Source organism: Phasianus colchicus, chromosome 16 (genome assembly GCF_987193195.1).
Source record: "Phasianus colchicus chromosome 16, bPhaCol1.hap1.1, whole genome shotgun sequence".
Taxonomy (NCBI): Eukaryota; Metazoa; Chordata; class Aves; order Galliformes; family Phasianidae; genus Phasianus; species Phasianus colchicus.
Window position 1 is genome coordinate 3,581,258 of NC_143451.1, and position 25,975 is coordinate 3,607,232.

At 42.6% G+C, this 25,975-nt stretch overlaps 1 protein-coding gene across 8 annotated transcripts in view; it reads right to left on the minus strand.

Moving 5' to 3' along the window:
- Positions 1-25,975, minus strand: part of DNAAF8 (dynein axonemal assembly factor 8) — an 83,500-nt gene that overhangs the window by 32,305 nt on the left and 25,220 nt on the right. For 7 of the 8 annotated variants that reach the window (XM_031595298.2, XM_031595295.2, XM_031595296.2 and 4 more), the window contains 7 exons: positions 24,389-24,580; positions 21,646-21,813; positions 17,311-17,505; positions 8,811-8,903; positions 6,562-6,706; positions 4,134-4,437; positions 1,298-1,404 (listed from right to left, as the gene is read on the minus strand). In XM_031595298.2, the coding sequence (XP_031451158.2) occupies positions 1,298-1,404; positions 4,134-4,437; positions 6,562-6,706; positions 8,811-8,903; positions 17,311-17,505; positions 21,646-21,813; positions 24,389-24,580 (1,204 nt within the window). The remainder of the gene's footprint in view (positions 1-1,297; positions 1,405-4,133; positions 4,438-6,561; positions 6,707-8,810; positions 8,904-17,310; positions 17,506-21,645; positions 21,814-24,388; positions 24,581-25,975) is intronic. The other variant, XM_031595299.2, reaches the window with a different exon arrangement.

Genomic DNA, 25,975 nt, shown 5'->3' on the forward strand with positions numbered 1-25,975 from the left:
AGCAGTTTTTTGGCTTCTCTTTGAGAGTCATGATAGTTATCTGAGGAGAAAAGCCTGAAAGTGATTTCCTGAGCCCAAATACAGATGGAACGTGGTGTAGTATAACTCAGCAGCCCACATCAAATGTGAATCATTAATAGCCATAAAAGGAAGGGGAGGCAGAAAATGTGAGTCATTCCATCAGCAGCAACCAGCTGCCATCAATATCAATTCCAAATAACATGGAGCCAATGGCTGTATGCCAAGCTACTTGAATTAACATGCCCAGTTAAACAAAAGACTGCATCTCAAAGGTAAGACTTTTCTTTCTTTCCTTTTTCCATTTTTTTCCTGTCACTTTCCCCTCTTTTCATCTTATGTTTTCATTCCTTTCTCATAACTTCTTCCCTTTAGCAATATAACTTTCTTTACCTTCTCTCTACATCAATATGATCCTATTTTCCTCCAGTCATCTTTTCCCTGACAGCTGCTGAGATTCCACACCCCTCTGTCCTTTTTGATATTGCCCTCCCCCCCCCCTTCTTCCTGTGGAAATCTTTTCAACTGTGGGAGTACAAACATGATAGCAATGTTCTAATAGCATTGTCTCATAATCACCTGCACCTGAGATCTGCTATGCCAGGCCCAACTGCAGAAGATGATGAGCACATTGGCCCACCTGCAGCAGACACCTCTCACATCCTCCATAGCCTAACACCAAGTGCCTGGGCAGGCTCCCTTGAGCACAGTCGAGCTGCTGCTAGCTAGCTAGGAATTTAGAAGCTAGAAGACTGCTCCTACAAAGGGCACTTGGATAGAGGAGCCAGGTGATAGTTAATGGTAGTCCCATTAAACGCTTTCTTTTCTGATTACCTGGTCAGTCCTGGCTTGAATGAGCTCTTAACTATTTCATACCCTATTACATTCAGCTAACTGTGCTGGGCTAGAGTTGATTTCTGATCAGTTAAGCAAGCAGTTTAAGGACACTGTTAGGTAATCATGATAGTTCCTTGATAAACAGTCCCCTTACAAGCACAAATCTGTTGTGGGAGTTTTTGTGTGTGTGTTTTTTAAGTGAAACCTAAGCAGCCTACAGGACTCAAGCAGCTGCTCCCACGAGGAGGATGATGTGATAACACTTCTCTGTCACTTCATTTTAGGTAATAACGTTTCACTAGAAATTCATTCCTGGCTCACGACCTGGCCAGATCACAACACTGAGTAAGGCAGAATTTCCTGAAACAGGTGCACTGGAGTGAGGTAACTCTGTCAGTGAGGGAGAACCATGAAACCTCGAGATTAGTTCCCTATTACAAACCGTTGGTAGGTGAGACAAGCGTTGCTGGAGGTCGAGCCTGCTCCATGCCCTGGAGATAAACCTTTTCTTCATCTGCTTCTGCTCTAGTTGACAAAGGACTCTGAGATCTAAAGAAAAACAGTAGATATTAAAAGGTGTTGTGCCAGGTTTTGAGTTCAACCCCCTTTCTGCAACAGAGCCAGGGTCAAGAAAGCTGTAATGGAAAAGCCATTTCAACCCCCTGTCGATGACATAAGCTACACCAAGTTCTCTCTGATTGACTGTCTCTTCTATTACTCCCTCGCAGGATCTCTTTGTTCAATAGAACAACCTAATACAAAGTGGCCAGTTTGGAAATAAAAAAATATGTCAGGCTACATTATCAGTGTTTTTCCTACCCCACAGATACATCATAGCTGCTATTTACTTTTGGTTCTTTAGCCAGAACTTAAGTAGTTTTAAATCAGTCACAGTACTCCTCTGCTGCTTTGTGTTGGGTAACAAGCACCATCAAGACTGTCACAGATGTTCATCACAGTGAAACCTCTCCACATTCCTGCATACCCAAAAAGACCAAATTATGGCACAGTGAACATAAGGTGTGGTTCTGAAAGCCAGGGACTGAGAAGACAAACTGCAGTCTGCTCAACAGTTTGGCTAGGTCTGTGATATGCAGGCTGTTCAGGAAAACCTTTCTGCCTCATTCCCCTGCTACTGAGTTGGCTGGAATACATCCTGCTTGTTTGCTCCCAGGAGACTGACAGAAGCCACTAGTATTTGCAAGTAAAATCTGACAAACTGAATTCTGAGGTGCAGCTTGTATTCTGATCTCCCAACGGGTCAAATTACCAGCATTAGGAGATGGGCACATTTCTAGAATGTAGCACCACTCTGGACCAGCTGAGTTATACCAGAGGAGCAGAATTCATCATCTCTGTAGGAGAAAAAGCATCCTTGAGGAAAATAAATAAAAAGAATGAAAGTTGGCCAAATTGAGTTTTACATATCGTAGAACTAAAAATGATGACTTGTTGTTCATGAGGAAACAAAGCCAAACTCTGACACATAACCCCCTCTGTGGGCATCAGATTAACTCTACATGGATGCACTCCACCCCACGGCACAAAGCACCAAGAGGACGTAGAGCACCTCACCCCTCATTCTCTGCCACCAACAGTGTGCCTCACAGCACTGAGCAGCTAGGAACTTCAAAACCTGCCCAGAACTTGCAGGTTCAGGGCACTGCCTGAGCTTTTTGCAGGTGAGTTCCACCACATCAACACAGCTTTAATTCAGTAATACTGAAAGGAGATGCCTAAGGCCTAAAAAACCCAGTGCAGAGGCTGGCACTGCACATGATTATTACACGGCCCTGTAGAGCAGCCAGGAAAGGATGTCTCAGTTTCATATTACCCCAGTTGTTGGAAATTCCTTGAAGCCCTAAGCCAAATCTTTTGATAAAGCAGTGTAGGCTAAATGCTTTGAGATCTGGGCCTCAAAGCATTTAGCCTACACTGCTTTATCAAAATTATCCCTGGAAGAACCCAAGGGGTGTCTTTCAGAAGCCCAAAAAAATGCAAGTGCCTCTGACCTGTGCAGGCCAGCCTACTCTGATGTGTCTTTGCAGCAGGACCTCTGAGCACAGCAGGGCTCTTTGTTTAGGAAGAGGATTCGTAGGACTGAGTGAGATTCCTGGGTTTTAGGTTTGAGTCTCCATCTGGGAAGTAGCAGAGCTGTCAGGAAGTAAATGATCATTCCACACTGTAGGAAGGCTACTGAGGAAAAAAGTGCTGGGAAGGGAGTACTGCCAAGAGTATTCCCAGACTACTGACCCAGCTTCCCTCTGCTTTCCTGAAGCTGCAGACAGTGTGCAAGAGCTGCTCAGTGCAGACTTCAGAGCTGAACAGAAGCTTTTCTCCTTTCCTCCCCACTCCTTTTCCCTGATGCACGCACCTCTGTTCTGCTGAGGAAGGCCAAGAGCAGACTTTATGGCAAACCACCATCAATGTCACAAACCAAGCAACTTCAAGAATAAAAAACATTAGAGAGGTTTGGCTATCTTGAACAGAAATGTGAGCCTTTGGGAGCCACAGCCTGCCTCCTTGTAGTTATGCACAGTAGAATACATATTGCTGAAGGGTGCATGATGGATTAATAGCTACTTAATAACCCAGTTCCTTCTGCAGCTATACTCAGCTCCATCCAAGAGCAAGATTGCAGACTCCTGAATCTTTCCAGTTCCTTAAACTTTTTGGCACCCTACTGCTATGCCACCAGTTCCTAAGTTGTTTTTATTCATGCTAATTTGCATAAGAGTCTATAAGCCATCCTTCATTCTCACACACACTTCTTTCATAATCCTCCAAAGAATCTTTTCCATCTGAAGCTCCTTATCTCCAATCTGTTAATGTGAAAGGGACAAAGGGCAAAGCTGCACCTGGAGAACAGGCTGCTCAATGGCACGCAATCTTGCAGCCTTTTTCCAACACCAGGCAGAGCTAAAACAGTTTTCAAACCAGGCTGATCAGCCATTCCTGACACAGAAGGGGCCCAGGCGTTGCAAGTGTAGGAATTGAAGGTCTTCCAGGGAAGAACTGATGGGAGGCAACTGCAGGAATCCCACACCTGGCATATCTAGGGGAGACAGTGCTGTGAGAGATGTGCTTTCACGGACTGTAGTAACCCATGTGAAAATTGGAAAAGTATACAGATTCCATCCTTCACTCTTGTTCTTTGAGACCTTTAGCAGAAGACCAATAAAGACAAAGCATGCCAACTGTGTGCTTGTCTGTCCTCCACACTGCTTTGCCTGGGAGAGCTACCATCACTCAAAAAACATGCAGGCCAGCACTCTCACCTTGTTCTGTTGCATCTGGAAGTCAGATCCAGGATACCACCATGCAGTGCTGCATCAGCAGCCCTCCCTCCAAACCAAAGGCACAGCTCCCTGCGCACACAGCTGTTCTGCTGGGACAGGTAGACAAGAAGCTCTGTGTGGCTCGTGCAGTAGATGGCACTGATGGAACTGCAGTCTGTCATTCCAGCCAGCTGCGGGTCAGATGGCCCAATGATATTCTGCATGGTGCTAACTCCTTTAGGCCTTCTCACACCTAATGTCAGCACCTTGTCAGTCTCTGAAGCATAGGAAGAAGGCAGTTTTTCTGTGAAAGACAAATGCATTTAAATAAAACATGGAACAGCCCACCCCAAGGTCATTCATTCCACTCCAGTGCTTTTTTCAGATCTGTCATAGTTGGGCATAGACAAAGTAACCTACAGGTTACCTGTCCTGCAGGTGTTACACTGGCAACCAGCTGTACATTTTTACCCAACTGTAAATCTGAGAGATTCTGTTAGAGAAAAAAAGAGTGGGATGCTTCATATTTGCTGTATATGGGTAAGGGTGTGCATAGGGTTAGTTACTAAGCAGCAGCTGATATGTTCGAAGCCAGCACTTTAACTTGTGGTGCTGTATATTGTCTCATATGAGGAAGGTTGGTGGGTCTGAAGGGGAGACAGGGCAAGAATATGGCCCTGAGAAGAAGAATACTTTCTGTAATTTTCATCAGGTATGGGAAAACTAGGGAGAGGATCACAAGCTGAAAATCCATATACATCTTTTCTAGTTTATTTCCCCATGTATAAAATAAAGATTTTGTCCTATGTTGTATAAAGATGTATTCCAATATTGCTAAGCCAGCTTTATTTCCCCTCCAGGATTTGTGGCTTTCCTTATTTCCTGCAATAATTCTTCCTTACACCTCTGACAAACCCTTCTCCATGTTCACTGTCAGTACTGTTGGGGTTCAATAAGTACCCCCAGAAAAGAGCAAGTTTGGCTCCTCTCCAGTTCTTACTGTACAAAAGCAGAAAGACTTGTCATTCTCTTCCCTGACATTTAAACGTATTCATTTACATCACTAGCTGCATGAGAATCAGAAGGCAGAACATAAATCTCCAGAACAGGTAGAGAATGGAGAAATGGTCTGAAAATATTTAAAATAATCATTTTAAAGTTTTTAACCTAAGAGTAAAAATCCAATCTTCAAACTCACAGAGCAGTTCTCAGCTGAAATTAATTGTTCTTCATACAAAATGTTAATAACAGTAAGAGTTGGGAGCACTGAAGCAGATCTGCTGCCTGTCAGCTCTTAATGACTGGTGATTTTATGGTTTTCTTACTCATTTCTGTAGCCCTCCTTCATTTCTCCAGTTATCAGCATGAATGTATTACACGCACAATGCTGAGACAACTGCAATCCCATTTTTAAGGCAGTCTGCTTCTGTGGTTTTCAGATGTAAAAAAGGGTAGGGAGACTGCAGAATTTCTCTCTAATTAAGCAGGTCTGCATTCATCTTCTGTCTAAGCAGAAGGAAGCCTGTTTCTCCCTCAGTCTGCCTAGAACTTTCCCCAGTAGAGACTGATTGCCTGTATTCACCATGGTGTCATATGCAAACCTTTCAGAACTTTTTGGCTTATAAGAAAGCACTAGCCACAGTATATCAGAAGCCATCTCTACATTGTGCTGCCAGTATAATTGCTTGTTGTTCTGGGGTTATATTCCATTAGCAACTAATAATCTGCTGTACACGCTTTGAGACAGGTTTCATTATCTCTACTTCACAAATGGAAAAATATGAAGACTTGGCACAGGCAAATATTTGAAAACACTGGTGTCTGATGTTAAAGGCTTTGGGATTTGACATCAGGGATCCAATATAGTTTTTGTTTGCCTCATCTTTTTGCTGTCATATCTCAGACTGTCTTCTAGTCACAAATTGTGACATGCATTGTCTGATAGGCCATCACTGAAATGTCAGCTACAGAATGGTCAGTAGTTTCCTTTTGCACATGCTCCTGAAGAAGTTAAGACTGAAGTCCCAGAAGAGTTGGAAGGGGGGCAATTGAGGGAGAGACGTTGGAGTATCTACAGCTAAAACCTCCAGAAAAATCCATGGAAACTTAGTGCACCTAATTTGCATGAGCCTAAACCTGGAGCTTAGAGCACTGGAATCTGGGAAAGCCTCTGCAAAGGAAAAAAGAAAGTGGCTTGAGACACAAAAATATATTGAGAGCTAAAAATTCAACTGAGGAATATTCAGCACTGGGAATAGATATGAGACCTTGTGCTGCTTCTTTCTATCACTTCTTTGGGGAAAGATACAAGCACTGATGTGATGCTCTCGGAAATCTGTTACCCTCTTCCCTATGTCCACAGCACCAGGTGATTCTTCCCCTCAGCACCATCACAGGGTGGAATCTCTGAAGGAAAACTAGACCTCACCTGAGCTAGAGACCAGCACATCACGCTGAGAGCAGAGCAGGTGGAGTCCACAGGTATCCAGCCCAGAGCTGAGCACCAGCTGCAACATGTGATGGGTAGCTGGGGATCTTCGGGAGAGAGCTTCAAACAGCAATACCATGGCAACCTGAACAGCAAGAGCACAGTGGAGGAATAAGCCAAAATGTTTCCAAGCACACAATGACCACACAGCTGTATTCCTTCTGCTCACCTTTAATTCTCATGCCTTGCCTGCACTATCAGAGCTATGAAGAGGCTTTTCTTCTGTGCTTACATGCAGTTCAGCACAGTAGGCTTTTACCTTCAGATTGAATAAATATGGTAGCTGTGATTGAATAATGATGATGTATTACTACTGATACGATTGTGCCTTTTGTCACACAAACCTACTAGTAAAAAACTGCACTAGTAAAAAACTGTTCTCTGGGGCAGAGAATAAAGTGCATCACTCCTGCTGTTTAACTTTGCATACTACAGAAAGATGGCTAAATTATAATAGACCAACTAGTTGTTTCTTTATAGCTACAAAAATGCCAAAATCAACATAAAAAATAAATCAGACACTGCCCCAGATTTACATTTTGAACTTTTCTTTGCCAGTTGAATCCAATTCAGCTCATCTTGGCAAATAGAAAAACATACAGTTGTATGTACTGAATATCTGTAACCTAAAGGAGAACAAATAACTTTGAGCTCTGGATTTCCCTATTAAAAGAAACAGTGCTTCAAAAAGCACGTGCTTTCCACCAGAAAGCTGTGTGGTGCTGCAGGCAATGAATTGTCTAGGTGCAGATCAGACAAGCATGATTGTATTGGCCTCAAATCTGTGCGTGGTCCTCCTGAGTGTAAAGACACACAATGCTATTGCCAGCAGCAAGCTTTATGTCTGCACTGAATGCAAAATGAATTCATCACTCCTGGTCGCTTTAAATGAAATGCTACTCCCCCATAAACACATAACAGGACTTATAATATCATGACAAATGAAGTTATAAATTTACTTAAATCATAAGAAAGCGGACCAATTAGGAATAAAAGCTCTTTTTCTTTATGTTCATCTAGCTCAAGCTCTCCTGATACTAACCAAACGCTCGCAGCAGCCAGTAAGGGAGCACGTTTTTGTAGCAGCTCTGATAGTCCCCAGGGTTTAGCTGCCTGGGCTCCAGGCCAGTCCTGATACTGCAGCTGTCCAACACTGAAAAGCCTCAGCAACTGCCTGGTTCCCTGAGCTTGGAGCCAGGCACTTGGCTATGGCCTCAGAGCATTGTTGCAGGCTTTCCTGTGCCCAGCCTCATATATCATCGATTCTGGCTGTTATCCTAACCTGCTGATTTGACTTTCCTACTTGGCCTGGTCCCTATGGACTCTTGGCTGACCCTGATTACTGCTGCTGGACCTGCTCTGCCCTTCTTGGGAAACATCTGAGTGCACCCTGCCTTGCTGTTAGCCTCCTGCCATGCCATTTCCCCACGGACCATCCTGCCCTTGCTGTGCCATGTTCTGCATGGACCCACTTCTGAGGCACACTGAGGAACTGTAACAAGACACCAGGTATTTCCTGACTGTGCCAAGCACTCGCTACCTTTAACAAGTAACTGTGGCCTTCAGGTATCTTCCAGAAGCAAACCTGGTACATGCTAACTACTCTCAGTCACCAGTCAAACTCGCTGGTTGTTCAGGAAGAACATCTCCGTCTCTCTGAATCAATCCTAACTGAAACTGAGCTCTGTCAGATCAAACGTGCCACGTGGTGCTGCACAAGAGCTAAAAAAGATGAGTTACCACAGTTACCCAGCAAACACGGGTCCAAGTCCTGTACGTCCCCAAACAGAGGGAAAGATGAGCTAATTCAAGTTACCTTAACCTTCTCTTCTTCTGGGTTAACGTATATAGATTTTTTTTTCCTACACAGACAGTTACTGTAGCTAAGGCAGACAGTACATGGAGCATAAGTGATGTGAAAGTTGTGTTGCACATTGACTTACAGTCATGTAGCTTCGGCTTATCAGAATTTCTCTCTTGTTCCTTTTTGTAGCAATTTCTTCAACCTGTATATTTCACAGCCAGATCTTTTGTGGCTCAGAGCAATCAGTACATCAATACTGATGACACAAAAGACTCAGTTGATACATTCAAGTTTGAGTGAAAAATACCTTGAGTATTTGTACCCAACCTAAAGACTGAAATATTCCAGCTCACCTAAACGTGATCAGTCTATTCATTTATTTTACCTCGGTGTCACTGCCATTAGGGAAGCATTTTTCATCACTTTCAACAGTCTGCCAGTAAAATCCACTTGGCACTGCAAACACCTTCTCCACTGCCTGAAACACATGAAAGGTAGCTCTTACTTGTATGTCATTGTGATCCCTCAAATCAAGAGCCAGGAAAAAATCACTATGGCTAGAGAATATCTAAGAATGTACATTAATGGATTAGAGTTACTAGCCAAGTCCTATTACCCTATAATTTGCTTTCTTGTATCAGTATCACCAGCTACAATTATATCCCAAGAACATGAATTTGCAGCTGCTTCTTGAGAGGCTGAGCCTTCCTAGGGTCCAAAACCGTGGCCCTGCAGTGTGGGCATTGCCCACTAATGTGAACAGGAGCTGTGTGTAAAAAGCACTGCAGGATCAGGCTCAGCAGCTTGAGACCTTGATTGTCCACGATCACACTGGGAATCCAGCAGAGAAGAGCTTTGTAAAGCAAATGCTCTAATAAACAAACCATACTGAAGGACAGGGAAAGAATTGCATTATTTTCTATATGGCTGTAACCAAAACAGGACATTTTTTCCTGTGTTCATGTCAGCATTAATAGCACATATGTGTAAGTCTTATCATGTCATTTACTCCTGAATAGGCAAAAGGCTCTGGCATTTAGGTCACAGCACTGAAGAAATGTGGCATTTCCCAATCTCAGCACCTTATTTTGTTTCTCATCCATTTTCTGGGCAGCCAAGCAAGCAACCTGTACAAGTGCAAATTTAAGGATGTTTAAGGATATGTCACTCATGAGAATTTGCTGTGACTGTAATGCCTCATAAGCAAGGCCATAGCCCAGAAAGGAGCACAGCTTCTGAAAGACAAGTTTGTCAAGTTCTGGTTTGGGAAAAAGTGATATTCGTAGCTATGCTTCTCTTGAGGCATTCCAGAAATACAGATGCATTTACACAGAGCACTGTGTCTCTGCACTGGGCACAGTTCATCCCAAAACTGAGAAAAATGTCCCTTTGGAGGCATTAGGCTTGGGAGAAGCAAATCAAAAAATAGTGGAACTATTCCAAGTCTCTGCTTTGATTTTCAAAATCTGTCCCCTCGTGTAGTTTTGTTCACGTGCTGCAAAACCTTTTAAAAAGAAAAAAAATATCTATTTCAACGTGGTCTCAACAAGACTGACTGTGAACAGAAAATGGACCAACTGCATGAAGTGTCCATTCTGGAGGATGAGCTACTTACAGTGCTGTAATTTACTTGTGTAATCAAGAGGGTTTTTTTCTTGTATTGCTTGGCAAAGAAATTAAGCGCTTCATCCTACAAATGTTTAAAAACAACTGGGAAATAAAATGAATTTGGATAATATTAAATCAGACTTTTGTGTTTCCTCCTTTCTTTACTTGCTGTGCTTCATAAGATATTTGCCTAAAAGTAGAACTGGGGATTTCATTTTTCACCTGATTTCAGTCACCACAACTATACAGAAATGAACATTTTGACATCTCTCAATGATTTGCTCATTTCGTCCTGCAATTCATTGTCCATCAGCGTTGACATTACACTTGGTCACTGTAGAAAATAAGAAGAAAACTGCTGGTTTAAGGATATGGAAGATCCTCTCTCGTTCCAATACTTGATGCCAGCTCCTGCATGCAATGCTGGCGTTGTGCAGTCAGCACAGAGGGATGAAACAAGCCTTTCAAAACACATATGTAGCAAGACTCCAGTCTTGCTTGTTATTCAAGCTGTTCCTTAAGCATGCCTTAAGACTATAAACTTCCAAGAAAGAAAAGGGATAAATGGGTCAAAGCAACTCCAGCCAATATTTCCATGGAGACCTTCATTATAATCGCCCAGACAGAGGATACAAGCTGGGAACCCCAAGGTAAAGCTGACCTTTAAAGAGTTTCAAAGTGCAAGCTGTGGATCAGCTGTGATGCAAGGCAAGCATGCTGCTGATGGCTGGCCTCCCACCCCATCAGAACAGGGACATGGCCACACATATTAGGGAATCGAACCCACAGGAGATTGTTCCTATGATCTGTCAGACTCTGTTTTCTAGCAGCCAACCTGAATGAGATTTCACAAAGCAGCAGAAAATGAAGCTTGAAAAGTCTTAGATCTCCCAGAAAATCCTTTTTTTTCCCCATGGGTAGGGAAATACGCATAGATGACTGCATTATGACAGCCTCTGTTTTGTCTAGTCTCAGCAAAATGTGAGAGTGGAAGATAATTCCTGAGATCACCTTCCTATGCAATGCACAGGAAGAAAGCAGCTTTCCCATGTGTTTAGCAGAGCATCGCATCGAGTCAGAGCTCGTCTCAGTATTGTAAGAACTATTTGATGTATAATGCACAAGTGACCCTTCCCACGTAGCTGAATGATCTTACTCCTCCTAAAGTAATTTTGGTGATTTTGACACTATTTAGCTCTAAGCTATTTTCATCTTTGGTGCTACTTTCAATATTGTACAAAGAGAAACAGGGCAGGCAGGAGAATTGCATCAGTTTCACCTGAGGGCCAGTTTCTCTCTTTTATGCCTCCAACAATATTACAGGAGCTGTAGAGCTTCAGTGCAAACACAGCAGTTCAGAAAGTCTCCCCCAGTCTAGCTGATGCATCATCTGAGTGCTGGCCTGCCTCCCTTCCCGTGCACAGTGCACAACAGTAAACAGGCAGTCCAGCTTCAACACTTACCCAGAAATGCCTCTTCTGTAAGACTCTGCAAAATGTTCAAATAATCTCATGTCTCACAGTATGGGCATTACACCAGGGAGAAAAGGTACCCTACACTCAGCTACAGGAGCCCCTGGGATATTTTGAGCTAGGTTTTGACATGCTTCAAAGCCCCAAATCACTTTGCCATCGCCACTTCCATGACCACCTCCAAACGTAATAAATGAAGTTTCTTACAGCACTGATACCCTCCTCTCCATACATATTGCTGCTATCAGAAAGAGCAGGAATGGAAGGGCATGTCTGCAACCTCCTATTATGGGTATTCTTCATTTTTGTCAAAAATTATCCTTCTCTGGGGGGAGGAGGGACAATTTCTGATTTCTCTTACCTTAAAACAGTAGAAAGAGAATCAATTTGCAACATACCTAGGATTGAACACACATCGTTCTTCAAAGAACATTAAGAAGAAACCCAGAGCCCCTGCTTTCTTTCAGACAGCATTACCAAGATGAAGCCAGACAGTTACGGGAAGGAAATTCACAGCAAAATACTGAGCAGAAACAAGAATAAGCACATTTCAGAGAAGACCGGAGCTGTGTACAGCAAAAGCATGAATCTTTAATTGTCATACAGAAGTATGACCAAATCCAATGTCTCTTCTTGCTTACAGTGTATTCTGTTCTCATTTCTGAGAACAAAGAAATAGCTTTTGCTGTCAGATGATCTAAGAGAGTCTTTCAAGTTGCACTGAGTTTTCTAGATTGCTTCCCAGCCACAGCAGGAAAACAGGAACTGTAGGAAGGATTTATGTACTCCACCATCTCATCTCCTTGCACACAAAGTGTTTTCCAATACGAAGACTTGCTCAGCTGCCCTGAGGCAGCACCTAAAGCCCTCTCAGAACCATGCTGCATCCTCCACTACCTCCAAAGTCAGATTGTGAATCCTGTACATATATAACATCTCCTTTCAGCTCCACTGACCACAGCAGCAGGCAAAGCACACTAGCAGACTCAATCTAGCAAAGGCCTCAACGCTAACACACAGGCCAGGCTTACTTCTGATGTGACACTCTACATCATACACTTGAGTTAGACTGCATTATCCTATTATACCAAGAGAGTGGTGAGGTGCTGGAACAGCTGCCCAGAGAGGCTGTGGATGCCCCGTCCATCCCTGGAGGTGTTCAAGGCCAGGTTGGATGGGGCCCTGGGCAGCCTGGTCTGGTATTAAATGTAGAAGTTGGTGGCCCTGCATGCAGCAAGGGGGTTGGAGCTTGATGATCCTTGAGGTCCCTTCCAACCCAAGCCATTCTATCATTCTATGATCCTCAAACTTTCTGCTCTCTCCACTGTCTTGAATCCAAATGCATCAGTGCAGTATTTCTTGTGCAACCCAGATTAACACAAAGCCTGTTTTCTTCACACCTTTCCTTCCCCATTCTGCATGCTCACTTCAGATCGCTCCAGATCCGGTGCAGGAGACAGGCAAGAACAGCAGGAAGATGCCAGGCAGCAGAAAGGCTGAGGACAGAGAGGGCTAATTAAGGAGTTTGTCACTGAAAACGTGCAGTTCTGGTGACTGCACTGCAGACAGTGTGAAGATGCATTTCACTTCCTCTTACCTCCCTTTCGAATAAACAAAGATGTCTTGAACACAGAAAAGGATGAGACTCATTTCCAGCTCTTCTGCCCATCACACACAGTACTAATGGCTACGCACATTAGTTTGATGGTTCTTTTAAACTGCTGTCTTCTGCAGTAATTGATAATGGCCACAATTTAAATGTGAGCTTCCAAATTTCAGGAAAAGTGAACAACTATAATGGTTTATTCTTCCCCAAGCTATGTCTTCCATGCTATATCAGCTCAGAGACACGTCACTGTAGCCCTTCCTCCATCAAAAGGTGAAGGCTTTCTACTCACAAATACCAATGACAAACTATCAGGGCTCAGCTAGCAGCAGGACGTCAACTTCCCCACTTCTGCCTCATGAAGCCTCTGAGATACAGCTGTGTAGCTCGGGATTCAATTATAGAAATGCATATAGAAGAGGCCCCAGGATGTCTCACCCACAGGTGACTCATCTCCACATGGACTCATCAGCCAAATGACGTGCGAGATGTACGTAAGTGCTCTCACCAAAGCTATCGAGATGACTTTATCAGGCTGCACAGCAGACTCAAGGTGCTTTAGACAAAAGCCAGACCCTTATGCCAACTCAGGTCAAGATGAGACACAAGCAAAGTTTGGAAAACAAAGGACAAGATGAACAGATCTCCTATTTTACCACTTCAACCTGAATGAGGTGTAGGTCTTAGGGGCCAGTGTGTGCCATGCTGCAAGTCTCAACACCCCAGTGACTCTTTCATTTGGGCAAACAGATGTGGAGGTACTGTTCTGGGTCCTTTACCTCCCTCATGCACCTGTCCAGTGCTCTAATGCCCTGTTCAGCAGCTCAGTGATCAAGTCCTTGAAGCTTTGGCATCAAGTTCAGTGCTGATGCTCAGCACTGAAACAATGTCACAGTATTCAAACTGTACAGCTCAGGGTCTTCTTGCCAGGCTCATGGTAAAATACAAACTAAGAGCTGTACATTTCCTACAGGATGTATTGTATGGAGAGGAGCAGAAGGAAATGTGACAGGTGAAAGTAATCCTTTCTACGTCTTTTTTTTCCCCTCCAGCTTCTCCTCTAGAAGGTTCTGGAACCAGTGGAAAGGTTTAGTTTGGAAAGGGCATCCTCATTTCTAGGCAAAAGTAAAGAACCCAAAAAGTTTCACTGCATGACCTGACTTAATCTGTTGAGGCATCTCAGTTTGTCAGATTGTTTTCCACTCTTGCTTTGAATGTTGCACAAGCATTGTCTCTGCTGCATCTCCTGGGAGATTTGTTGCTGGCTCTGAAGTTTCACATCAAGCAGCCTTCTTCTTTCCATGCAATTTAGAGAGCTGGAACATCCCAGGCAAGGATTTAACCTGAGTGCCTGAATTGGAAGGGTCACCTTGTGCACGCTGTCACCATCAGTGGATCTGGAATACCATTCTGAAATGCCTTTCATTCCGTCTTCAAAGACTAACTTACCCATGTTCACATTAGGTGCCATAAATGCACAAAGTAACAAGTGATGAACCTGTGCCATAGCATGAAACAGTGATTTGTAATCTCATCAACCGTGTAGCGAAGAACATTGCTGTTTCAGTCTTGTGTGGACCTACATGCAGAGCTCTTCTGGTAACACACAGGTGCCATCAACTTGCCAGCCAGCAGGAAAATCCCATAAGTTTGCATCTGTGTTACAGACATACCATATGAAAGAGCTGCTGCACATTTTGGAAGCCCTCACCCACACATCAAACTTCCTGTTAGTTCAGCCTCTGCCATGTAAAGATTTTCACAGCATCGAGTCGCAACACCAAGGCAAATTTGGTGCCCTGGATCCAGTTCTGGAATTCTTATCCATCCTTAGCCAAAACTGCATAAACTAATAATGATGATGATGATGATGATGATGATGATGATGGAGCTTTGCTTCAGTGAAAAGCAGAGGGAACTTCATGTAGACCTGCCTTTAACTGGAACTGTTGTCTAAAAAAGAAGTCAAAACAACCCTTGTGCTGGAAGTCAGGAGGGAAACTAACTGAAGAAGGAGCACATAGGAAACTAATCCCCAGGAAATACAACAAAAGCATTTCTTTGGAGCTTAGATAGACATATATATACACACACACACATATATATACATATATATATATGCTGGGAGGAGTTAGGGCTGCATCTTATGGGCAAGAGTCCCAGGATGCAGAACACTGTGAAGAGTACAATAGAACCTAGCACACAGTACTGAAACAAATGAGAAGAGGCACATGAGCACCAGTGCTGGCCATGCATCTCCTGTGTCCCCAAGGTTAAGGTTTGCATTCTAAAGCTTAACAAGAAATATTTCTATGTCATTCTGGCACAGTTCTCTTTTTGCTGACAAGGAATGTTACAGTTAAAGTCTTCTATGAGGATGATGTCATTCCTAACCTGGGGTTTTCATGCTCTGTAAGTTTACTCTTCATATCTAAAGTCAGTTACTGCAGGTTGATAGGCTGTATATCCTGTATTAATAAGAAAGCCTGAAAGAAAGACAGCAAGAAAAAAACCAATCTGTTCCAGGTTCAGAACAGACTGAAGAAAAACACTAGAACAATTGGCTAAAAACAAGACCTTGGCTTGCACTCTAACAAAGTGCTTAAATGTAATTACAATTACTACTACCAATTGCTTGTAAAGCCACACACAGTTAGTCAGTACACAAGCAGACAGCAGTTCTACCTGATGTTCCTCCTCCCTTACCCATTTGTTTCCTCTGCTCCTGAGCACTTGTGCTTCACATGAAGCAATCTGGGCATTCGCTGCTTGCTTTTCCGACACCCAGTACTTGGATCAATGCAGGTCTGTATACATCACCCCAAAATAAATAAATAAAACCTATAATCACAGGCCTCGAACAAAGTCTTCAAACCAATGAAGTTAAAAAAAAAAAAATGCGATACTGAATTTTCAGTACAGAACTCACACTGGTGGTATTTTAATGACGCTGGGGAACATTCTCAGTCGGTAGCACTTTGTAAAGCTTCGGGGCAGACATCAGGGTTAGCTGCTGCCTGCTGACAATCTGGCTCATTGCGCCTTGCTCAGAGAAGGCAGCCTTTCTATTTAACTGCAAGACATCTATTAAGCAGCTGTGATGCATAGTGGTCACAGCATAACACAGCTCTGGAAACCTGGGTGGCACGGAGCATTTGAGCATAGAAAGAGAACGTGGCCTTTAAATTGATTTCCACTTTCAATGGCATCAAGGCAAAGATCCACCTCCAGAAAGTGCCAGCTATCTTGCTGTTCAACTTCTAATGATTTATAATTCCCCTAATAGGGGATTTGCATAAAAGCCCAGTTTTAAATGATGCTTTACAAGTATACAGCAGATTTATCTTTTACAAGTACGTCAGCTTGCTTTATTGCACTTGCCTGTACTTGAAAGCTACAGTGACTGCAAATCAACAATATTAAGCCTCCTCTCCCTTCACAGAAGTGGGATAAACCTTTAGGCAAATTGCTAAGTGCACTGCTAAGCTCCTAAGCTTTATGGCATCGATTCTCACATTGTAATAGCAATCTCAATCAGGTTTGGGGATTACTGGGAAGTTCTTGTGCTACGTTATTTTCAGAACTAAAATTTGTTGTGAACCAGAATTGCAGTCTTCACCATTACCTAGAATTGCATCTCCTGATTTTTTCAGGATTTGGGAACACTGGGAAAAAATTATGAACTCGAGGCTGATGATGTCATGGGAAAGTAGAACAATTCTTCAAAAGGCATAGAAATCAGGTAGCATTTACAGATTCTTTGAAAACCTAGTGCAAATATTTGAACTGTGTAGGATAGAGCCCTAATGGCAACGGTCGATATCTAATGAGGAATTAGCTCCTCCAATTAGCCCAAAGTACATGAATTATTGGAACGGTTCATTCCTTTGAATACCTCTTATGGAGCACTTGCTAAGCTGACAGAAGTGAAAAGTTGATCATTCTACTTCTGAATAGCATGAGGTGGTGAATGTTCTTCTAGGCAAGCGATTTTAATCACTTGATGTTAGACAGTGCTGCCTCCTTGTAATCTCATACACATCAGTGGGAAAAATCAACACTGCTTACAAGCATTTATTTTCAAAGAGATTTAAGCCCTCAGCTAAACCAAACAAAAGCACCTGTAACACAGGAGGATAAATTCTACTGGACACAGGGAGGAAAAAAATATATCAAGTCCAAGCATTTGTATAGAGTACCTGAGGATCAGGATTAACAGTAGTGATGTAACTGAGCAGGGCAGAGGGAATTTCAGGAAGAAGTGGATACAGGTGGCTTTGGAAGCAACTGCACGGTTCTGCTCTCCACCAGATAACATCTGGAAGCCATATAGAGGATAGAAGTTCAGAAATCCTCTGGTAAAAAATGGATGTTTCTTGGAGATCTTCTTTAGTCTGCAAAGAATCAACAATTAAAACACATCAGTGATGGCAGCAGAGGCTTCCTGCTCTGTGCTGCACCACGTACCTGCAGCAGCTCTTTCTGTCTGCAACAATCCCAACCTCATGCATTTACCATACAACTGCATTTCAGTGCCTCCAAACCCAAACCCTCATTTCACTCGTAGCCTCCCAAACCATCACAACCTCCATCCCTACACCCAGAGCTTCTAAACTTGGCCCCTTACCCACAGAAAATGCCCTCCTCCCATAGTTCTGCTGCAAAACCATCAAGTTTCCACCTCCAGGTCCAGTGACAGAACTGAAGGCCCCGACACTGCTTGGGTTTCTGACATGGGTGATGGAGCTTGAGGAAATGCTGTCCACACCAGTCAGTCATGCCTGCATGGAAAGGCTCACCCCACGAGCTGGGGACATGCTCCCATACAGACTTGTCTCTAAGACCCCTCTGGAACAGGAGAGGATGGTTAGCAGCACTGCTAATCAGAGTCCTTGATTACACTCAGATTGCTCAGCTATAAAACTCCATCATAGATGATGATGGGAGAGCTAATAGTAATCTTCAGTTGGTAGCAAGACACTGGTACAAAATAACAGGCTTGTGACATCTGTCAGCCCACCAGTATTATTCTGAATCACTTTATATACCATATTGAAGAGGGAGAAAATGTCATAAACAGGACTATAAAGCAGTCAAACAACAAAACATTGATTTGCAAAGGGTTTCATAAGGATAAAAACTAAAAATCCTGAAATGAATAAATATTTTCAAGATTGATAATAGCATTAATATTGAAAACTGCACAGCTGTGTTACATTTTTCCACCATTTAACCTCCCCTCTAAGCCCTTTGTTCTTTCAAGTTGGTTCTTTATTAGAACAAAATTCGTGATCTCAATGAGGCCCAATCAGAAATGAACAGAATCAGCAGTTATGCAAAGCATTTTTTCTACCTCATCCGTTACAGCAGCTAGAAAGGTCTGCAAAAAAGCCCCCAGATCCAGTGATGGAGATCATGAGCTCTGCCAAACCATCAGAGCCATCAAATGGTGCAAGTGTGCAGAGGAGCACCATGCTGCTGTGTGTGGTGCTATCGTGCTTCACTGGGAATGCTGAGCAGATTCTTAGAAAGCATTCCCTGTACAAATCTAATTCCCATCACACATGCCTGTAAACACAACTCAGCGTGCATGCAGAAATCACAAGAGGTGAGTGCATAAGCATTTGTTCTAACAACCCAAGAAACCAAAAACATGCAGGAATATTCTAATTTGCCTCATTTTCATCAGTTGTTTGGAAGGAAGACTGAAATAAAAACAAGGAAAACAAACACACACCACCCAGAATGACATATGCTGAATAAAACCTTGCAGAAACCCTTGAAAAAGGAATGGATGTCATCGTAATTGAATAAGCCAAAAGCTGATCTTCTAAAGACAGCTTTTTCTCTGGGAAACCATTAGTAAATTCATAATCATGTGAAAGATGCACTCAGAACGTTCAGCCACATCAGGCTTAGGCATTATCAGTGAGGAGAGCTGCAGAAAGTGAAACCTTGCCCTCTCAATACCAACAGATCCTCAGGCTTGTAGACTAGCAACCCAATGTCTGCTGTAAAAATCATATTCACATTGCATTCTGAAGAAAATCTATGGACAACGGTCATTTTGCTGCTATCAGTGAGATGCAGAGACACAAAGTTGGACGTTTCTTTCCTAGCATTCGCATCTAATATGTTGTATGTAGTCTGTGAGTGTCCATCTTCAGCACTGAAAATGGACTCTGCACGTTGCAAACATCAATTTGTCATAATGCCATTAGTTAAAATGGACACTACTTGACGTGTCTTCGTACAGAATCTAGAAAATAATTAAAACCTTCCAGCATTCTTTTAGTCAGTAGATGTATCAAGAATGCTTGGGAGCAATTATTTTTCCTGACTATTCGTATTTTGAAGGTAAACCAAGAACTGGTTCTCACTGTGCCACAAGAGACAACTACAACAAGAACCAGTAAGTGTCACAAGAGAAGAATTTTGTTAGCCAGTTTAACCATTAAAATATTCTACATTATCTCTACAGCACAGGACTGAAGACCTGTGTGAGGGAAGTAAAGTCTGCCATGCTTCTCTCCAACAACAGCTCATGGGGAGACAGAACGAGTTGCTGTTGTTTTCAGTTTGTCTCTGCTGTGGCTGACGTTTCTGAAAGACTTTTGTTGTTCCCATCAACTTAAATCACTGTTGGGGAAAGAGCAGCAGCTTTACAAATGCTTCAAGAAAGCAAAACTGACAAAAGCTATTGTTATCACAATGACATCCAGTAGAGCTTCTAATGAGAGAAAACCTCAGTTACACGTAGTCTTGCTTTGAGCAACACCATTTGAATGAGTGGCACGTTCACCTCTCCCCCATACCAGCTGAACTCAATACTACTGTCCAGGGCAGGGCAGTAAAACAGCATTTACAATTTATACACGGACTGGAAACTCCACGTGGCTCATTCTGCCAACCCTGCCCAGCTCCAACCAAATGTTCAGTGCAACCTGAGCTTGCAGCTTCAGAAGATCATTCAATTGCTTGACACAGGGTGCATACTTTGAGCATACTCAGTGCTCAACAATTTTGATGCCTTGGCCAACTCCCCATTTGAAATTAGAGCAACAAGGCAAACAGACTGAAGGCAGGTCAGTCTCTGTTTCTCCATTTTCTTTGTTTTACAGAACGCTTCTTGAATTCAGTCACCTTAGACAGCAACCAACATCAAGCCCTTGTCCAGTCCAGCAGGGCGCTCTCTCTCATTAGCCCTGCAGCTTTTGCCAAGAGATGGATGAACAGTGACAGAAAAGTTGCTTATTGTTTTGGGGTTGTTTTTTTTTCCAGTAGTATTTTAATCATGACATTTGTTGCCAGCATCAATCACTTACTCGTGTGACACTGGAGCCACAGCTGTCATACTTCATGATGCATCACGGGAAATTCAATCTTTACTGCTCATAGGCAGACAGTTGCAAGCAAAGAATGCTTGCTGCAGCTGAACAAGGAAAGCTTAAGCATGTTTTTAAAAACATGTTTATACCTCTTCTTCCATTTAAGAATTATGTTGGGTAGGAATAGAAAACCCAGCCCCAGTCTGCCAAAGCTACAAGAGTTGCTTTGAGTGAGCTGGGAGATGCTTGCATACCAACAAAGCACATGGCAAGCATCTCAGGTAAGTTTATTCAGTAACAGGAATATTATTCATGCAAGTGAATAATGTGGGAAATCACAGGCATGCAAAAGATCACTGTTCATCAAATACACCTGGCATATCTTCCATCAGTACAACATAGCTGTAAGTACCTGCAGGATTAGCAAGGCCACAGTAGGTCTCAGGGCAGTACCTAACAAGCAGTATTTAAAGAGGAAAACAAAACAGATGCATCAAGACGCTCAGAGAATCGGTCTTGTCCAAATCAGCTCTGTTGAAAAACAGAACCAACAAATTATGGCCCAGAGTTGCTACATCAAATCTCCCCTGTTTCCAGGACACAAGCTCATATCGTGCCTTATGTTACAATGTGCCACCTACACGTGCTAGATTTCAGCTTGTGGTAGACCTTTCAGCTTGGTGTTTTGTTGTGCAAGACAGACACTACAGTCTAGCAGGACAGAAGGAACAGGATCTCAGGTCCTTTCTCTGGGTCCTGACTCTTGGGAGCTTGAATAGCAAGACAGTATTCCCTCTCATAAGTCACAGTCTTCATGTGGTTAAAAAATAACAGTACAAAACATAATACATATCAAAGATAGGTCTCCTCTGGATCCAGGCATATCTCTGCACCATGAGGTTACAGCCACCAAAAAACACATTAACAGTTAATGAGCAGCAGAAACAAACACACTGCTATATAGAGCTGGTTTCTCATCTGCACAACATAACCGAGGACAGCTTGAGCTGGCAATTAGCTGCAAGCAGTCCTTCAGTTCCCACAGTACTGGGCTTCATTCTAATTTAGAGCAGCACTTACACTTTTCTATCCTGGCTCATTGAGATTTGAGCTTAAATTGGCATACCCAAGCCTGGTTCTTAGTGAAAAGTAGTGGTAACACCCTATGGCAGTTCTGCACAACTAGCACATTTAAATGCTCCTTACTTTAATCTTCTTTAACCTTTCTTTAATCAGCATCGAGTCCTGGGTCGGAGATTCATCTGTTGGCATTAGACAAGCAGACAAGGCCAATCCGTCCTCTTGCCAGGTCTGCTGTAGACATACTGCCTGCAATGGAGCTTTGGGTCCACCTTTCATTTTCACAGGAGGTACCTGTAAATCCATTTGAACAGAATTTCATTTTTACAGATGGCTGTACTTAGAGGCTGAAGATAACCCCCTTATCTTGCTCTATTGCTTTTGAGTAGAGCCACATCATGTATAATAATCCAGGGAGCACTCTCACTTGATTAGTGGATTAGCTGAGGTTTAGCCAATAGGAAAATCAATAACAACAAATTAAATAGGAATAACATGTAGGCTTTGGTAAGTCAAAGGATTTATTTTATCAGCAAGGACTCTCAGAACTTGCATGTTCAACTTCCATCAGTTTCACTACGTGAAAGGAAGAACCTCCTACATTTCCTCCCAAGTGTAGCAAGAACTGAGAACAGAGTTCCTGTCAACACTGCCCGTTCATGTCACAGTGGTGCTGTGTGCTGCCTTTATTAACTGTAATGAGATAATACAAACTTAATTCAAAAAATCAATGCTAATGGATTACATCATTCTGAGGAGCCAGTGCAGGCTTTAGAATAAGACTTCATCATTCATATAAGTGATTACCAATAGTCAAAGCTTATCAGTCCCAATCCAGTGAAACCACATCGTAGATAGACTTGAGGCAATTCCTTTTTGATGTGATGATTCTCTCATGTGTACTCCTTTGTGAGAGGCATTCTATCTACCAATATACATATCTATCCCCCTTGTTTTAGATCCAAAAGGGACCTCTGCCAATCCCAAGATGGCATCTTCTAAAGATGCCAGTTTAGCACCAGAGACAAGGCTTCAGGAGAATAGATAACTCATTGGCTCATAATGCTGCCCCAAGTAGAGCAGAATACATGAGAAACTGGGCTGAAAAAGAGACAGAAAAGATGAATGAGACAGCCTGGGGAGGCATCATAGTGCTGCAAAGCATCCCAAAACCTGAGTAGCAGGGGAAAGAGCGCAAAGAATTATGTGAACATCATACACAGGCTATCAAAGCAGTCTAGCATGAGAAGCAGCCATGTGAGACAAAGACCCCTCACCCACATCATGTGCTACATGAAGTCTGCATTACAGGACTGCAATTCTTTGCCAGGGTTCTGGTGAATACAGAAAGCACTTGAGCCTTGTCATGGTTTATACCATTGCCATGATCTCTAGATGAATGAACAGCTTTGTATTTACTGCATATATAAGACAAAGCTATTCACAGTGAGATAAGTGCCTTTAAAAATATGTTCTTAACACAGGGCTGGAGAGTATTTTCAAAGTGCTGTATAGGTCAATGCCATCACTCTTACTAGCACTACCGAGTCCTTGACTGCTTTGAACAGTGGTTTTGCAAAGGAATTTCCATAGCAATTCTGCTACTGGGGATGCTTATGTCTGAAAGACTCTCTTCTCCACTGTTAGAAATCAACATATCTTCAAGAAAATCAATAAAGATATGTTGATTTACACATGCCAGGAAACCAGCAAGACAGTGGAATTACACAGACAGGTAAGAATTGGGTCTAAAATGCTTGAACTTCTCTTTCATTAAAGAAATGCAGATTCTTTCTCACTGCCATCCAACAGCTGCTTGGGAACCTCAGGATATGCTACAGTTCTATGAAATCAATTTGTGGCTTTTATCCCAGTTTGTATGAGGCACAAAGTCCATCACAACACTTGACCCTACAGTCCCAGCAAGCAGTGCTGAGCCCTGGAGGCTGAGATACCCTTTCATGCTTGGAGAGAGCTGCTGCAAGTCAGAGCTCAGGATTTTTATGTGGGAATAAAGGGAAGAAAGCTCCCACTTCAGCTGATCATGAGCTAACTATTTTCTGAATGGAAGATTCAGACTCTGGGGTTGCTCAAGTGGCAATTTTCATTAGTATTGAACTAACATTACAGAATGTTAGCAAAGTTTTAATGGAAGCGTGAACACCATTAACAATTAATAGCATTTAAGTGGAGCTTAAGTGACTTAAAAGCCACGTGCATGCGGTCCACTCAGGGTGAAATTTACCTTGAGTGCATGAATTGATACTTCAGTGTCTTTAAGCAGGGAAAAGAATGAGGCCAACAACCAAAGAGGGGTGGGGGAAGAAATAAAAAAAAAGGTTTGTTTTTTTTCTTCCCCTAGAAGAAAAGAGTAACAACAGATTAATAGGAGACATAAGAAAAAGGGGTTTTCTTTGGAAGGGAAAAAGGTGTGAACCAAAGGACAATTAAGATGAAATAGACCATTGCTTACTTACAGCTCCCCTGACTTTCAGAAAGGATCTGTTCTTAATGAGAAGTTGTGAGAAAAGCAAAAGAAATGATTGTTTTGATGAGGACAATAATCAGTCCTCTGCTTTCACTGGTTGCTTCTGATTACTTTGAGTTTAGCTCACCATTTTAAGACAAAAAAACCAAACATTTCTTTTTAATTTTACTTTCAGTGCCATGTTCTTTATAAAATCCAGGTGTGATCCAGCTGGACCTTGGTTTTCTTATTTTAAGGCAAGTTAGGACATAATTTCCCCTTTGCTTAGCTGTTTTGCAGCTCTTGGAAAAAGGTAATTTCAAAAACCTATTCACTGGAGGGAAAAGCACGTCCTTTATCATGCAGAAACTTCTTTTGTGCACTGTCACTGCATGTACTCACCAGAGATAGAAGCCATGTCACAAGGGCACGGTAGAAGGCAGCTGCTCTCAGTGCAACGCTATGCATCCGCCCACTGCTCTCATCTGTGGGTACCCGGCCACAGCTCGACAGCCAAACCGTCATCAGCAGCTCTTCATCTCTCACACTGCCCAGTCCAGGCAACCTGTCAACAACTGGCAAATAAGAGGTTCCCTGTAAAAAGTAAAAATAAAAAATAAAAAGAAAATGAATATAGTTTGGATTACTGGAACTGTATTCATTATCCATTATAAATTCATTATAAATTATACTCATTGCCAACACAGGAGAGGGGCAATTAATATCTAGTGAGCATTTACTAGGGAGGAAGCAGAATCCATAGAAGGTGGGTCATTATATCAAGGACACTTTGTGGAACACCCCAGATTTTCTTGGAGAGCTGTTACCTGGGTCTTCATTTGGTCTAATAGTGCTTGTTAAATGGAAGACCAGGTGGTCATAGCTGGATATAGTTTGATCAGATTTATTTTACTTCCTTTAAGATTCAGTGTTAATTTTTTTTTAATCAGTGAAACGCTTTCAAAACAATCATGATAGAAGCGTCAAAATTTTCCATTATTTTCTGCTTCATTTAACATGCCTCATTCTCAGATGATGTTACATTTAGCTGAACTCATTTCTTTTCTCTACTTTAGCATTGATCCTTGGTTATTCAGGATGCAAATCCCTCTCCTTTGGGACCTATTCTTTAGCAAACAACCCCAAGCCAGAGTTGTGAGATTATAGTTTCTGGGACCTCCATTCTTCATCCAAAGATGCAGTAGCTGCTGCTGTGATTGTTAGCTGCTTTGCTATTTCTATCTCCATATCCAACATTCCTCCTGTAAATTAGGAAGCTAGTCTCAAAATCAGAATTAATTTCCAGTATACATAAGAGCATTGCTTCTCAACAATTATGATGCTTTAATAAGGACCCTAAGGGCCTCTCCAGGACACCCTGTGAGCATTCATTCTATAGGTTTATGGGCAGATATTCATTTACAAAGAGCTGGAGCTGTTGATGGTGTAACTGTTTCCTAGCTACTTGTTACAGCATCACACCAAGGCCATGCTCCCCACTGCAGGGTCAGCAAAGTGCAGCATGACCACGTTTCCCATGCACGTCAATACAATCAGCCAACAGACTGAACTGCTAATTGAGGTGAGCAAAATTCATCTGAAATGACCTACCACAGCATGAGACCTGCAAGCATCCCGTTCTGTGAGCACAGCAAGAACACAGCGAGGGCAGAAGGGTGCTGAGGAGCAGCTGGGCAGTTGTGTTCTCAGGTGCTCCAAGGAGCCCTTAATGAGGATGCCTGCCCACACCCTTACACCAAATTAACCTTAATTTGATTTACCTGAATTCACTCTGGGAGCCAAATAAGCTAAATCCAATTAAAGCCACTTTAATTCTGAATTAGAATGTTCACAAGCAGACCTACTGTGTTGCCCAGTTATTGTGCTGCTAACGTGTCTGCCACAGACACAGTGCTACCTAAGAGCACCAAATGAAAACTGCAACTAGTACTAAATAGTCACAAATATTCCAGTGCTGCAGATCTGCAT